General features: G+C 37.2%; 1 protein-coding gene across 1 annotated transcript in view; it reads left to right on the forward strand.

The window, feature by feature from the left end:
• SRBD1 (S1 RNA binding domain 1) overlaps nucleotides 1–13,498 on the forward strand; it is a gene marked incomplete at its 5' end in the record, with an annotated part of 116,522 nt that overhangs the window by 87,810 nt on the left and 15,214 nt on the right. The window contains 2 exons of the mRNA XM_010024912.1: nucleotides 8,643–8,749; nucleotides 11,320–11,496. Of these exons, the coding sequence (XP_010023214.1) occupies nucleotides 8,643–8,749; nucleotides 11,320–11,496 (284 nt within the window). The remainder of the gene's footprint in view (nucleotides 1–8,642; nucleotides 8,750–11,319; nucleotides 11,497–13,498) is intronic.

Genomic DNA, 13,498 nt, shown 5'->3' on the forward strand with positions numbered 1-13,498 from the left:
TTTGTAAGTAACTTGCAAACTTTGTGAGTCAGTAACAGTAAGGAATGATTATTTACAAATCTTTCACTAGAGAATACCTAAGAAAACTCTTTATGTTCCAAGCAATTTTTATTAATTCGCTGCACTACAAAATTTTATATTATTTTATATGTTTAAAAATAATTTAAGCACTGTACATTTGTAATGTTTTAAAAAAGTCTTTTGAAGGAATTTACAAACCTAGAGTAAAAATAAGGGTTATGTTATGAGGCCACAAATCAGAGTGTCTTTTGGGGATGCTGGGAAAATAAGTGCTCTTTGATCTGTGCTTTTTCCCCTCGTGCCTCCTGAGATCTTATTTGTTTAAAAAGATGTGTATTGCAAGAGAACTCAATTGCTGTTTCCATGTATGGGGAATGTATTCTTGTTTATGCCATTTTACTAGTTCATTTTGATTTCTTAGTTTTTATATTATGGTAATCACGTTACTAGTAATGATCATATACTGGCAATAGTGATGATGCTTCTGAAATGTTGCTTTGTTTTGAGAATAACAAAATGTTGGTGTTCTCATTCACTTGTAAAAATTGTCATTGAGAGCTTAATTATTTTAGTGCTGAAAAGTTTGTGCAGCTAATTTATTATTCAGTCCTGTCAACTTTTCAGCCTCTAATGTGCAAACATTTTGCTTGTGTTTATATGTAATAAGAAAAGTACTAACTATATATTTTAATGCTAATTTTGTTAAGCTTAGCACAGAGCAGAATTCTAAAAGGTCACAAACTTAATACAACTTGAGATTTATTTTTTATTACCAATTAATTATTTATGCTTTTGCTTTAATTATAACTTGCTGTTATATACAATGAGTGGTGCTGAGATTTTAGTTGTCAAAGTTTTGAAAGACACAATGGATCCTTATGTACTCTGCCTGTTGAATCCATAAATGCTGGTACTGAACAAACTTCTGTTTTTTCACGTTTCCTGGCTTTCTGTTGGCTTTCAGTCTTCCATGGGTCATTCAATAAACACTACCCTGGGTGACTTTTTTTGAGTTACCATATGTCAATCAAACTGAAGTGCATGCTTTTAAGTAAGCAGAGAAAATAAGCTTGCTTTATTTGAGTTTGGCTGTGTCTTCTGCAGGACAGTGTCATTCGTAGCTTATTTTTGCCGTTAGCTCTGCAGTGGAAGAGGTTGGGGATCAAGGGGGAGAGGAGTGCCTGATGAAAGCGAAGGAAGAGCCAAATAGAAAAAAGGGAGAAAACTGAACAGCAGAATTTGAAAGTGTTCTTTAAGCATATTCAATTTGAACTGTTCAGCTTTAGAAGCTTTTTCCAGCAAGTGTTTCAGAAGGTAGTGTCACATTAAATATTTTTTTTCCTCATCTTAATTATATGATGACTAATTCTGTTGGTGTGGGATTAAAAAAATGCTGAATGTCATTGTTTGGTATATACATTTTTTTCTAATGAGGGAATAGATATGTTCTAAGTGTGTTTATACACTAAATTTACGAAAGCCATTGAGCAAGAGAAGTAGCTTATATTAGACATCTAGGATACAATAAAACATGTATCAGCTGTACAAATCTTTCCTTTCTAGAAAATACCCTTCAGTGAATTTTCTTTTTTGTTGTACTTTTTGCTAATATTGCAAATAACCACATTTCGCGTTAGAGATGAGTGAGAGGAACCCCAATGTGCCTTCAGTGGAGCTGGAAGAAGTATGTGTATTTATATAGATCACATCTCCTGGGGGCTGCCTTTGGTCTGAGGGAGGCTGGAGGGAACCCAGGAGCTGCTGTTCCTCACCCATCTGCTACAGGGCAATGGATGGTCACTGACTTAAGACTAAACAGAATTCCTACAGATGACCAGACTCACCTGGGCTTCATGACTTCTGTCTTGTCCCTCTAAAAATGTACTATTCGTTCTTCCTCTGTCAGTGTAATCTTTTTCCAACTGAATTTGTTGCCTTTCAGCCATGGGATCTATGAAACTGCACTCCTGATAGTTTGTCGTTGCTTTATCTTTCTGTAGTATTGCAGGGTATCTGTATATTTGTAGAGCTTTAACAGCTCAGAAGTGTAGGTTTGGACTAGAATTGAAATGTAAGGCTTTCCCCCTGTAACAATTTGAACAATCACCGTCGTTACTTATTGGCAAAGAAAATATTGCACTGGAATCTCCAAGAATTATGCAGTTGATTATAATCACAATTCAGATTGTTGCCTCTTAGTTCCATAAAAAAATGCATTGTAGAAAACTGGTACCTGCTCTGGAAAGAGAAGGGTGATTTTGGATATATGTCATTGCTGCTAGCTTGCTCACATCGAAGAAGTTAGCTTTAGAAATCAGACATATTAGCAATAGGTTTGAATATGTATAACAAGCTTAGTAGTGTTACTGCTTCTGTTGGGACAGACAAATTCCAGCAACTTGCAAGTAGCTTGAAGCATTTACATGATGAAGTGTGCATTTTTGTTTTCTTTTTTTAATGTCAGAGCTGACAGACTTTGCTTTTGTTTCATCATTTTCTTTGAAAATATAAATCCATTTTTCCCTCTTGGGATCTTTCAGTAATAGTAATATGCTGTTAAAATAAACAGCATTTAAATTTTTGAAAACAAGAAATGAGCCAGAGTTAAGTACATAGGATAACAGTATATGCTATAACAATATAACATTTGGAGAAACCATAAACAGTCTTCAAAAGAAATTCTTGAAGTTGGGTGCTTTTATCAAACATCAGATGGATAACTTTGTTTTCTTAGCATCTGAATGAAAGGGATTTTCCAGAGGATGCTAGAGATTAAAACCCCCGTCTGAACTTTCCCACTTTTCCACCTGACATGTAAGGTGCATTTTCATATTTTTTTATAATTCTGCGCATGAAAAGGTGTTTCTCATTAGAGTATATGTGCTACATTAGTCCTGCTGTACTTAAGGGCTTGTCCTGAATGCATTTTGCTTTTGTGTTTTCACAAGTATTTGAAATGCAACTGGCTGTATGTAGGCCACAGCACTGGTAGAGAATGTTTTTCCCTCTTTTAAATTTTAAAACACATTTCCATGGGTTGAATCTCTGTAAAATAATAGTTTTGAACGTTGCTTAGGATGTGTTGTCCCACCTAATTTCTCATTCAGTAAATGTCATTCAGCTTGCACAGTTATACCTCTTTTTAAAGTATTTTTTTCAAGAGGCATGTTGGCTAGTCTCACATGCCAATATTAAAATTCATGGGTATAGAAGTTAAGGGTAGGTACCAACAAAGTAATGTTTTATGAGGTGTTAGAAGTGTTTCGGGACTTACTTAAAGACAGAAAAAATTTAATTGCGTTTACTTCGTTGAAAGTTGACTTTTGCATTTAAAGGACAAGTGAGATCTAGTGTGATCAAAACCCTAAATAGATTGTCTCATGTGCAGCTTGGTCTTATTTAGGATGAATGTTGATATTGTTATAATACTGTAAAGCTGAGCTTGGGTCAAGAACCTGTAGGTCGCCGCCCAGACTGGAGAACTCCTTCCGTCCCCACTGCTTTGTGACCAGCATCGTTAGGTCGTGTCTGCACTACGCTGGCCCTTGGGCATAACAATGCACAGACAGTTTGTGTCAATATCTGCTGGTGTTTGTAAATGTCAAATAGTAAGTATTTAAGAATAACTGTGTATTGAAGTAGATTTTCAAGCTGTTTGAATTTCTCTTTGGCAAACATGCAATCATACCAAAATTTCTGAAATTACAATTTTATAGGGTACCAGGAAAATATTACCAAATGCATTATAGTTATGTGTATTGAGGGGGAGGGGGGAAGCAGGTTGCTGAAGGTGGAAAGCTTAGAGTTGTAATCTACTTTCATGGAAAAGCTGCCCATTACGGTTGTTCTAGTTTTGTACTAGTAATCTGATGTTTGGTGTGTTTGGTTAGGCAAAGTCAATCAGTGGTCTGGTCCACCATCTATGCTTATGGAGGTTGGCTAAGTGCAGTCTCCAGGCTTCATGTGAACAGGGGTTCTTTGACTTGATAAACTTGTCATGCTCATGACAAATGTATTTTTATAGTGTCTGTACTCGTATACTGGTAGAAATAGCTGAGTGGCTATTTAGAATTCTGCCTTCGTTTTGTGTAAATCAGTAGGGTTTTGAAACTGGAAAATTGCTTTCAATTACAGTTGTAGTAGCACTCTTTCAAGGAACAGATAAGTTTTTTAGTGGTGTTAATTATTTCCAGTTTATAGTTCTTGAAACTGAGCAGAACAACAATCCTTGCTCTCTGTTTCATACCATATAAACAGAAAAGATAGCTGAAGTATTTTGATATGATGATAGGACAAAACTACTGTGTGTAATACAGGTGTCCTTTAATGCTGTTCTTTAGTGTTAAACATTGTGCTCTGTTTAATAAAAGTACATGAAATGAAATTATAATGATTTCTATTGCTTTTTTTTTTTTGTTAACATGGGTTTGCAGAATGGTGGTTTTAAAATATGCAATATAATATTCTTTTTCTGACAGTTTCAGCAAATTTGCCATAGGCTAATTTGAGGGGTAATCATGACCAGAAATCAAAATAGTAGCCATTGATTTTCTTCCCAGTTCATGAGTGTATGTTACACTTAAGATATTTGGTATGCATTTTATCTAAATATCAGAAAAATGTCATGTTTTAATTTCATTTGTTGGTCAACTACAGTTACTTACTGTAGCAGTTCAATTAATCAAGTAATTTAATTTTATGTGTATTGCTCCCTGGCTCACTTGATAATTTCTTACAAATCAAATACCAAAAATACCAAAATACAGTTGAAGTGCCTGATATTTCCAAGGGCAGATTAGTTTCTGTAGTCCTCCCCACAAAAAACTCAAACCAAACACATGTCTAACTACTTCTTAATGCTATCTGTGAAGCAAAGCAGCTGTTTTCTGCAGAGTGATAATAAAAGAAAGTTCTCAGATTTGCACTGGATATCCTGCAGTTTGTGGCAAGACCGTTGTTTCTGCTGGCCCTAGTTTCCTTAAATTGGGGTATTGATTCTTTTTATTGGTTAGAGATCGTCATACAAAATGAAAACTTCTGCTCCAGATCTACTATTCCAGCAGTAAATATTTTAATGGTAGCCATTTCTGAGTATCTTTGTAATAAAACCCTAACAGTTTTAGCGGGGACACCTTCACGCATAGGGTGTCCTATTAACACAGAGTTAGTGTTAATATGATAATGTTTTATTTAGAAGTATATGTCTGGGATCAGCTGATGCAATGATCTGCCATGTTGGGGTGTGGACGAGTTGTTGGAGGCTCTGCAGCACAGAATTCTGCATAAGCACACTTTGGAAGTAGCCTTGCATATTTGGCTTGGGTTTATTTGTTCAGGTTTTATTCTGATGTACTTAATGCAACAGTAAAGACGGATTCCTGTCTTTACAGGCCCATTGTTAGCAAGTAAGTAGCATGGAGTATGTGTGCTTCTAGTAGTGTCTGAATAATCCGATACCACCTCAGTGCATATAAATAGTATGTAAAAGTATAAAATACTATCTAAACTCTGATATTTGAGAAGATGAGTGAAATTGCTGGAAGACTGGAAAATGCACTGCAGTTTAAACCTTTCTGAAGTGTAACCTGTTAGCAGTAGGAAGTCTTGACAATGGTATCAGGATAATTAATTTTATAATTAAGTACTTTTAGAAACTAAATTCATAACACTTATCTGCTTTTTATCAGTGTAAAGAGGGATGTCAAAATTTCTTCATCAAGGCAAAAGGAAGCTGTGATGGTCAGTAGCTGCATCTTGGGAGGCAGATTTGCTGTCTGGAAACTGTTCCAATGTCATTCACTAGCTGAACATGTCTTAACTTCTGTGAGGTATTGGTTGGTAGCTGAGTGACTGTTTTAGCCATGCTGTTTTCTGCTTTTCCTGGTGTGTCACACCTGTCCATTCACTTTGTCTATATCTTCATATACGTGCTGTGATGTCCACTCCAAGTGGTATGACTGTTGTGTGTTGCAGTAGTAAAGTACAACTACTTGTGCATGTCTTATTTTGTTGTTTTGTTGGGGTTTTTTTAATGCAGACTGTTAAGTAGCAATAAAGTCAAAGGATGCAAATCATCTTTGGGAGAAATCTTGGGACCTGAGAACTTCTTGTCTTCCTGGCACCAAAAAAAAAACAAACAAACCACCAAACCAGTTTTCCAAATTGTATGTATTCTGTTACACAAAACTTTACATGAACTATTGCACCCACAAACATCAATCTTCATATAAATGTCAGCTTCATATTTGAAACTGATGATCTGTAAGCACTGGACTGGCTTCCACTAGCAGAGGTATTTCAGGGTGCTTAGCTTTTGACAGTGATAATATCCTTTCCTTGGTTTTGGGAGTACTATAGTTGGATGAATTGCTATCTAGTTTCACTTTCAGCAGACTGGAAATAAAGCTTCTGCTGAGTCAAGCCTTCCAAACAACTGCTTAGAAAGATGAGGCCAGATCTGTGGGTACCTTCTTTGCTCCACCCCATGCTATAAGGCATTATGGAGACAATGACGAATGCCTCTGTTCTGACTCATGTAACTGCGTGTTACTCCTTCTGAAGAATTATCATCTTAAAAAACGAGACTGAAATCTAGGAAAACAGCAGTCTACCCAATTCTCTGCCACAGACTCTACTTTATATTCTAAGTAGTTGTTTTAGACCAAGGTATTTTTAGAGGTAGCCAGTAACTACTACAGTGAATGGAACTTGTTATTGTAAGTTGTGAAACTATATGATAATGAACTTCCAAGTATCTTGGAGTCATAGCCTTTACTAAAAGCAGAAAGAAATTGAGACCTTTGCATTTTTTTTCTTTCCTTTCATCTTCCTTCATCATAATTAAAAAAAAATAAAATTAGTATCTTAATAGATTTTGAATTTGTGATTCATCATGGAAAATCTAGCCCAGCATTTGCCAGCTGTACTTGGCAAAGAGAAGAAAATGTGTGTTGTTTCTGAATGGTTTTGTTCTGTTTTTTGTACTGTGTTACATAAATGCATCCTTGCATGAGTGTGTGTGTGAGCTGGAAGCTTCTAGCTCTAGTACATAACTCAGCTGATGGCAGAAAAAGGAGGGAATATATAGAACATTCTGGCTACGAGAAGCTGCATCTTCAGTAAGTCAGAAAAATAGAAATATAAGACTTCTTTTTAGGGTGTGGGATATTTTGTTTTGTTTATATCTCTTTATTCAGAAAAGAAGCCATTGTGTTGTAGTAGCAACACATTAGTATGTAGAAACTGGCGTTTGATCTGCAAAGTGTACAAGTTAAGCTTGGTGGCTGTGAGGCCAAGACTGTGTGCAAATGTACATATGCATGTACATTGCTTTTTGTGTGCAAACCTTATATAGGAGGAGCCATACTGGCAAAATTTGTGCTTGCTGTTTGTAAGTAATGTTTGTAAGTAACTTTATTAGGTATAGCATCATGAAAATACATCATATTACCATTATCTGAAGAGAGTGGGCTATGAAATACATCGCCGTAAGTTTTATGATTGTTTCAGTTGTTAACCACTGCTTGATGAATCATCAATATTTAGTATATTGGGATTGATACTGTTGGCATGTTAAATTTAACTGTGAAATCTTAAAAGATCTGAATGGCTTAGAAGGTAAAACAAAATAATAGATGGAGTGTTTGGTGTCTTGGCTTGGATCCAGCTTGATGTCCTAAATGGATGCATCACAAAACCACAGCAGATCAACCCAGAATTACGTGAGGGATGTAGAAGAGCCCTGAAGCTAAGCCGACATAGTGATTGAATTAGTTCCTGCATTTAGAGGGGCTTTTCCCTCCAGGTCAGACTTCTAAGCACTGTTCGGCTTGTATGGGGAACTAGCAGTTACAGATTGAAATATGCCTACCTTGTGGAGGAAAAGAAGTCTTAGAGCTTCAGAACTTTTATCTTTAGCAAGTGTGACTGATTTTCTTTTAGTGGGGAAAAAGGGGAAGCACTATGAACAATAAGGGAGAAAATAGAAGAATTTCCATTAGTGGTGTTTCAGTCAAGGACCTGCCAATCTTCTCAGAAACGTCTGTTCAAAATCTGAAACGCTTGGTTGCTGCAGGGCTGATATGTACCTTATGTATTGCCCACCCTCATACAATACCTGGCTTGTTCTTTTAGTAAATAAGTACTGTAGTGTGATGCTCATAAATAGGACAATTTTGCAACCATTTGTGTGCAGGTACAAAAGTACATTTGTGATCTTTTCTCCAACTACCTTATTTCTAAAATATTGTTTTATTTTTTAACTGATATTATAGGTAAATGTCATGTTAAAGACAAGGCATAGTGAATAAATGGAAGCGTTACTCCTTTTGAGTAATCATTGTGTTCAATATAGTTTTGTTTGGGAATAGTTATTAACCAAAAAACCCAACAGTAATGTGAAGTATCTTGGCATACGGATTTGTATCATGACAAAAATGTCTCAAAGAGATACTCGAGACCTTTTAAAAATATGTTCTACAGTTCGTGTTTAACTGGTACCCTCACATAAGATATTGGTAAGTTCCAGCAAGTATTTCATAAATGTTAGTATTTTTTGCAGTTCTTATTTATGTACTCTTAGATATTTGAGTAACCCGATTATCTCCATTTTTGTTTCTCAGCATGATGTATCACAGACTTTGCTCAAAGCAACTCTGGACAGTGTGGTTGAAGAGTGTGTCAGCTTTGTAGGAGTTGATATTAACATCTGCTCAGAAATACTATTAAGGTGAGTGAAACGCTTTCCTATTCCAGTAATTACATGGCTCTGGATCACAGAGTCTCTGTTTAGTCTGCCATCTGACTCAAGCTCAGCTGGAGCAAATGGCTCTTGTGTTAAACTTCCAGTTACATGAAAATGACACATTAAGACAGTATTTCACTGGATTGTTAAGAGCCAGTTTTTGAGGGTATGTGTGATTCTCCATGGTAAAACTGTTCTTCAGAGAAAACCAGATATTTAAAAATGTTGAGCCAACACTACAATTTTAGAAAAACTTGATATAATCAATTTGTATTTTTTCACTGAGAAAGGGCTTTTCAAATGTACTTTCTGTCTCTTAGAAGGTATTTTTATAGGTACTGCGAAGTGGAACAGGTTGTAAAAGTTGGGCGAGGAAAGGAGAAAAGGAAAGATTTAAGGGGAAACTGCTGAAAAATGTATTCCTTTTTACTGTTCTTTTTTTTTAAAATAATATTCCATATTTACTTGGAAAATGTTCAGGATTTTATTTCTCTTGGTTAGAAGTTGAAAGTTCATTCTCTCTTGAGTGTGTAGAATTCAGAATTTTTTAGCTGAATAGCCTCTTAAGAAGAGCAAAAGTGTGGCTGTCATCCTCTGTAGTAGGAGAGGAAGAAAAAATATCCATACTCTTGGTAATGACAATTATATTAGCTATCAAAGTTAAGAAAAATGTATTCTTGCTAGCTTTATCTTTAATTTTTTAACCCTTTGTAATAATTTTCAAAAACTTCTTTCCATATTTTGGATGAGGCTCTCTTTCTATTCTTTTTAGTTTTCCACTTTCTCTTCCATATTCTTTTTCTGTGTATCCAACCCTTAGCCTGACTCCTGATTTACCTTCTGTCTCACCTACTGTCAGATTTAGATCAGCTATTAGCAAGAAAGCAAGCATTACCTAATTGCTAAATGAGGCTGACCAGCTTTCATTCCTTGAATAAAAGCCTACCTGAGCAAGTGCAGTGGGTGAGCGCTGTCAGCCTTCTACAGGGCACCGCTGTATTGTGCAGTTGACCACCAGGCTGAGGTGCCACTGTCTCTCACCAGAACTGTGAATGTGGAAGGACACTTGTCCAGTTATGGTTACAGGTGATAGCCGTACTGGCTAAGTGCTTTGTTTGGTCTAATTAACCTGGCTTACAAAGCTCATATTTATGTGCTGCATCAAGATTTAACTTGACCCTCCGCTGATCAGTTCTGCTATTCTGTGTAGATGTAGTTTCCCTCAGAGGTACAGTGTATGAAATTGTCACTGTAGCTAGAATATAGCATGAGCAGGTCTTTCTGATGCATCAAATACACTTCTTTACACATATTACATGTGGAAGGGGTGACAGTGCTACAGTACTTACATTACTGCGGAGTATCATGTTTGAAAGACTTAATTAGTGGAAAATTCTGTCAACTGCGTCATGTTCCTTTGTCTGTAAATAAGCTAGGTTTCATAATGTTTCCAAGAAATTTTTTGCAAAAATTCCAATCGTAATGATTAATATTTTTGTCTGTGGTTAAAGGTGTGTGTCTGGAATTTAATTCTGAAATTTCTCCAACTTTGGATTATTTTTTTAACTTTTGCTTGAGGATGAGAATAATGGAAAGATTTATTCCCCCACCCCCCTCTCCGATTTTTTCTATTCTTGCCAGGTTTGCTGGTGGTTAGTTTTGTGGGTTTTTTTCTAGAATCAGTCAGTGCCATTCCACAAACAGGTCTCTGCTGCCGTTGACTTAAAGCAATGGCATCTGGAATATAGAGCCAGATGGATGACATTTCCTTCCCTAGTGCCAGGAGTAACTACCCACCACAGCTCTTTCACTTGTTCTATGGTTAACATGCTTCATACACAGAAAGTTGTACTCATACGTACATACAGAAAAAATGCAGCAAACCTACTGCTTCCTGAAGGAATTTGGCTAACTGCAGTTGCACTTCAGTCAGAAGTTCTTTGCCAGATCTGAGTTGCCTTCAGAACTCATGCAGCCTGTTCCCAGCTGCTCTTTTATCTCAAGAGCACCTGAGAGAAAAGGAACAAGCTTTGTTGATCTGTTAAATTGTGTGAGGAAGGCAAGCTGCTCCCAGATACTCTGCTTCTGGATAGCAGACACCGAGTCCTTCATGCGGTGTTGCGGTACCATTGCAAGAGAATAGCTGGGAGGGGATTTTCACACAGGAACAATTTACATGTTCTGAATCCTCCTCCCACATTGTTTCCTGAAGCAGGCAGGTGGGGGCAAGCCATAAGACATGACAAATTGAATTGGCATTACCGAAATAGCCAACAGATCATAAAGTACATGTCCCTGGCTTACGAGTTAGGTATGTGCAGAAGTGTATTGCTGTACCAAGTTCTGTTGACTTGAGTAGATTCCTTCCACAGAACTAAGAGAAGGGATCCTTTTTCAAATGATGCCTTTGGCCTAAAAGTCTATTTGCAAATATCTTGGCTGTTTTTAAGTTTTGTATACCAGATTTTCTACATAATGTGTATCCTTGTATTTATGTATCACTTGTATTAATAACCGGTCAATGGTAATAAATGCATTCTATAAACTTCTCTTAGACACATTGCAGGACTGAATGCTAACAGAGCTAAAAATATAATTGAATGGCGAGAGAAGAACGGGCCATTTATAAACCGAGAACAGCTCAAGGAAGTTAAAGGTCTGGGTCCCAAGTCATTCCAACAGTGTGCTGGATTCATCAGATTCAATCAAGAATACATAAAGACCTTCTGCAGGTAATAGAGATGCTAGCTATCCTGTCTAAATTATCCAAAATAGTATGAGAAGACATTAGCCCTTCTCTGTTTCGTATTCAGGCTTGAGACTTGAGGAGTTCTAGGCTTTTGCATTCTGAAAGGCAATATCTTAACAAATAAACTTCTTTCTCTGAATAATTATGGCTTATTAGCGATGTTCTCTAAGTCAGGGTTTCAATAAGTATGTAAGTTTAATTACAAATTTTGCCACTGAATTGGTAGAACAACTTTGCTGTGCAATAGTGTCGTGGTCTGAGATACTAAAACTTCAGACTTGTCTTTCAGGCACAATTTAGAGATCTGTAAATTCCTTTTTAATGTGGTGAACACACGACTAGGGTGGATTCTTGGATAGTTTCAGTTCCGTTACCTGGAGAGGGTCATTTGAAAAGCTGCGGGGATCAAACCCTGTGTTGTACTCCAGTGCCTAGCAAGTGTGATGTGACTGCCTTCTGTTTCAAATATGAGGCCCTTTCCAGTGTGTCAACAGTGGATCATCCTATTCCCTGTTTCTGTACCAAGCCTTTCCCTGTTGCAACCATTCATTGTGCTCTTTTTGACCCAAAATCCTTCCTTTCCACTACTGAAAGTGCCTTTTCTTGAGCAATGTCTCTTCTCCTGCCTTTCCCATTTCTCATTCCAACATAAAGAACTAAGAAAGGGCACAGTGGTAGTACCATCCCCACCCTTTTGCCACTGACTCTTCTCAAAAAATATTTTCCTGGGAAGCTGATGCTATTTTTTAGCCAACCCAAGGCTCAGAAGCAATACTGTATTCCCAGTTGCTGCTGGCCGAACAGCACACATGTAACTTCCAGGCAGGAGGTAGGCACATTAGGACTGGCTTACTGCCCGGGTGGAAGGTATACAGATTGGTTGCCCATCTGGCAGGGAGACACATGCTGCAGGCCACATGGTGCATGTTGTAAGCACCAGAAGACCAAAGATATAGCTTTCAAGGCTGTAGGTGATCGACAGATCTTGTGTTGTACAGATCTGTTCTAGTGAATGCTGCAATACAACACAGCGGAGAAAAGGCTGATGGTTTTTTTTCCCTCAAAAAAAGTTCACTGGTGAAATGTTTAAGAACAACTTCTTTTTTTTCCTTGCTGGAGCATGCTTCTGATGTTAGTCAGTTTCCATAAAATATGAGAACACTGTATAACCCGAGAAATCTGTTATAACTTTGGAGTTTGAGGCCAAAATAAAGCTGTAACACCATTGCCACCACAACATTTCTTTTGGGCCCAGGTGGCCAAAACCAAACATTTTTTAAATAGACTTTGAGAAGGTTTCGGTTTTGGCCTCTCTAATGTTGATGGCTATAGAGTGCTGTGTGAATTAGATTTATACTTTGAGTTAATAAATAGCAGTTATTTTAAAAACTGATATGGAAAGCGTTTTGTCTGTATTTCTGCTTACGGTCAATGCATAGGTAGAGCACAAAGTGCAAGTGCTAGTTCCAGTTTCTTCAGTACATTCTCTTTTGTCCTACAAAAGCAGGAACTACTTGTGATTTAGGAAACAAAAATAAACAGTCAAGAAAGGAGACTTTGCCGGTGGGAGTCATTTGATGCCTTTACTGTATCCTGAGCATTATTTTGTTCAAGGGAAACTTTAAGGGAACAAGTGTGCCAGTTGTAAACATGCTACATGCACAAAGAGGGATCTCTTTCTCTCCTGTCTTCTGTGAAGTGCTCATACCAATGTGGGCAATCTGTCCATGGATCTCTCGGAGACTTTGGAGACTTCCATTATCCAGCCAATTTAAAAGGCCAGTCCAAATTGCTAACTGATTAGGAGCTATTCATGTATTTAATAAGTTTTAAGAAAAGCTCTACTAAGATATTTCTGCAAAAATTGTTTATAAATCCTGAAATAGTGGCAAATTTGACCTTTAGCCTCATCCTTGGCAGTGTTCAAGGCTGGGCTGGATGGGGCTTTGAGCAGCCTGGTCTAGTGGAAGGTGTCCCTGCCAGTC

Source organism: Nestor notabilis, unplaced genomic scaffold (genome assembly GCF_000696875.1).
Source record: "Nestor notabilis isolate BGI_N333 unplaced genomic scaffold, ASM69687v1 scaffold7762, whole genome shotgun sequence".
In the NCBI taxonomy this organism is placed as follows: Eukaryota; Metazoa; Chordata; class Aves; order Psittaciformes; family Psittacidae; genus Nestor; species Nestor notabilis.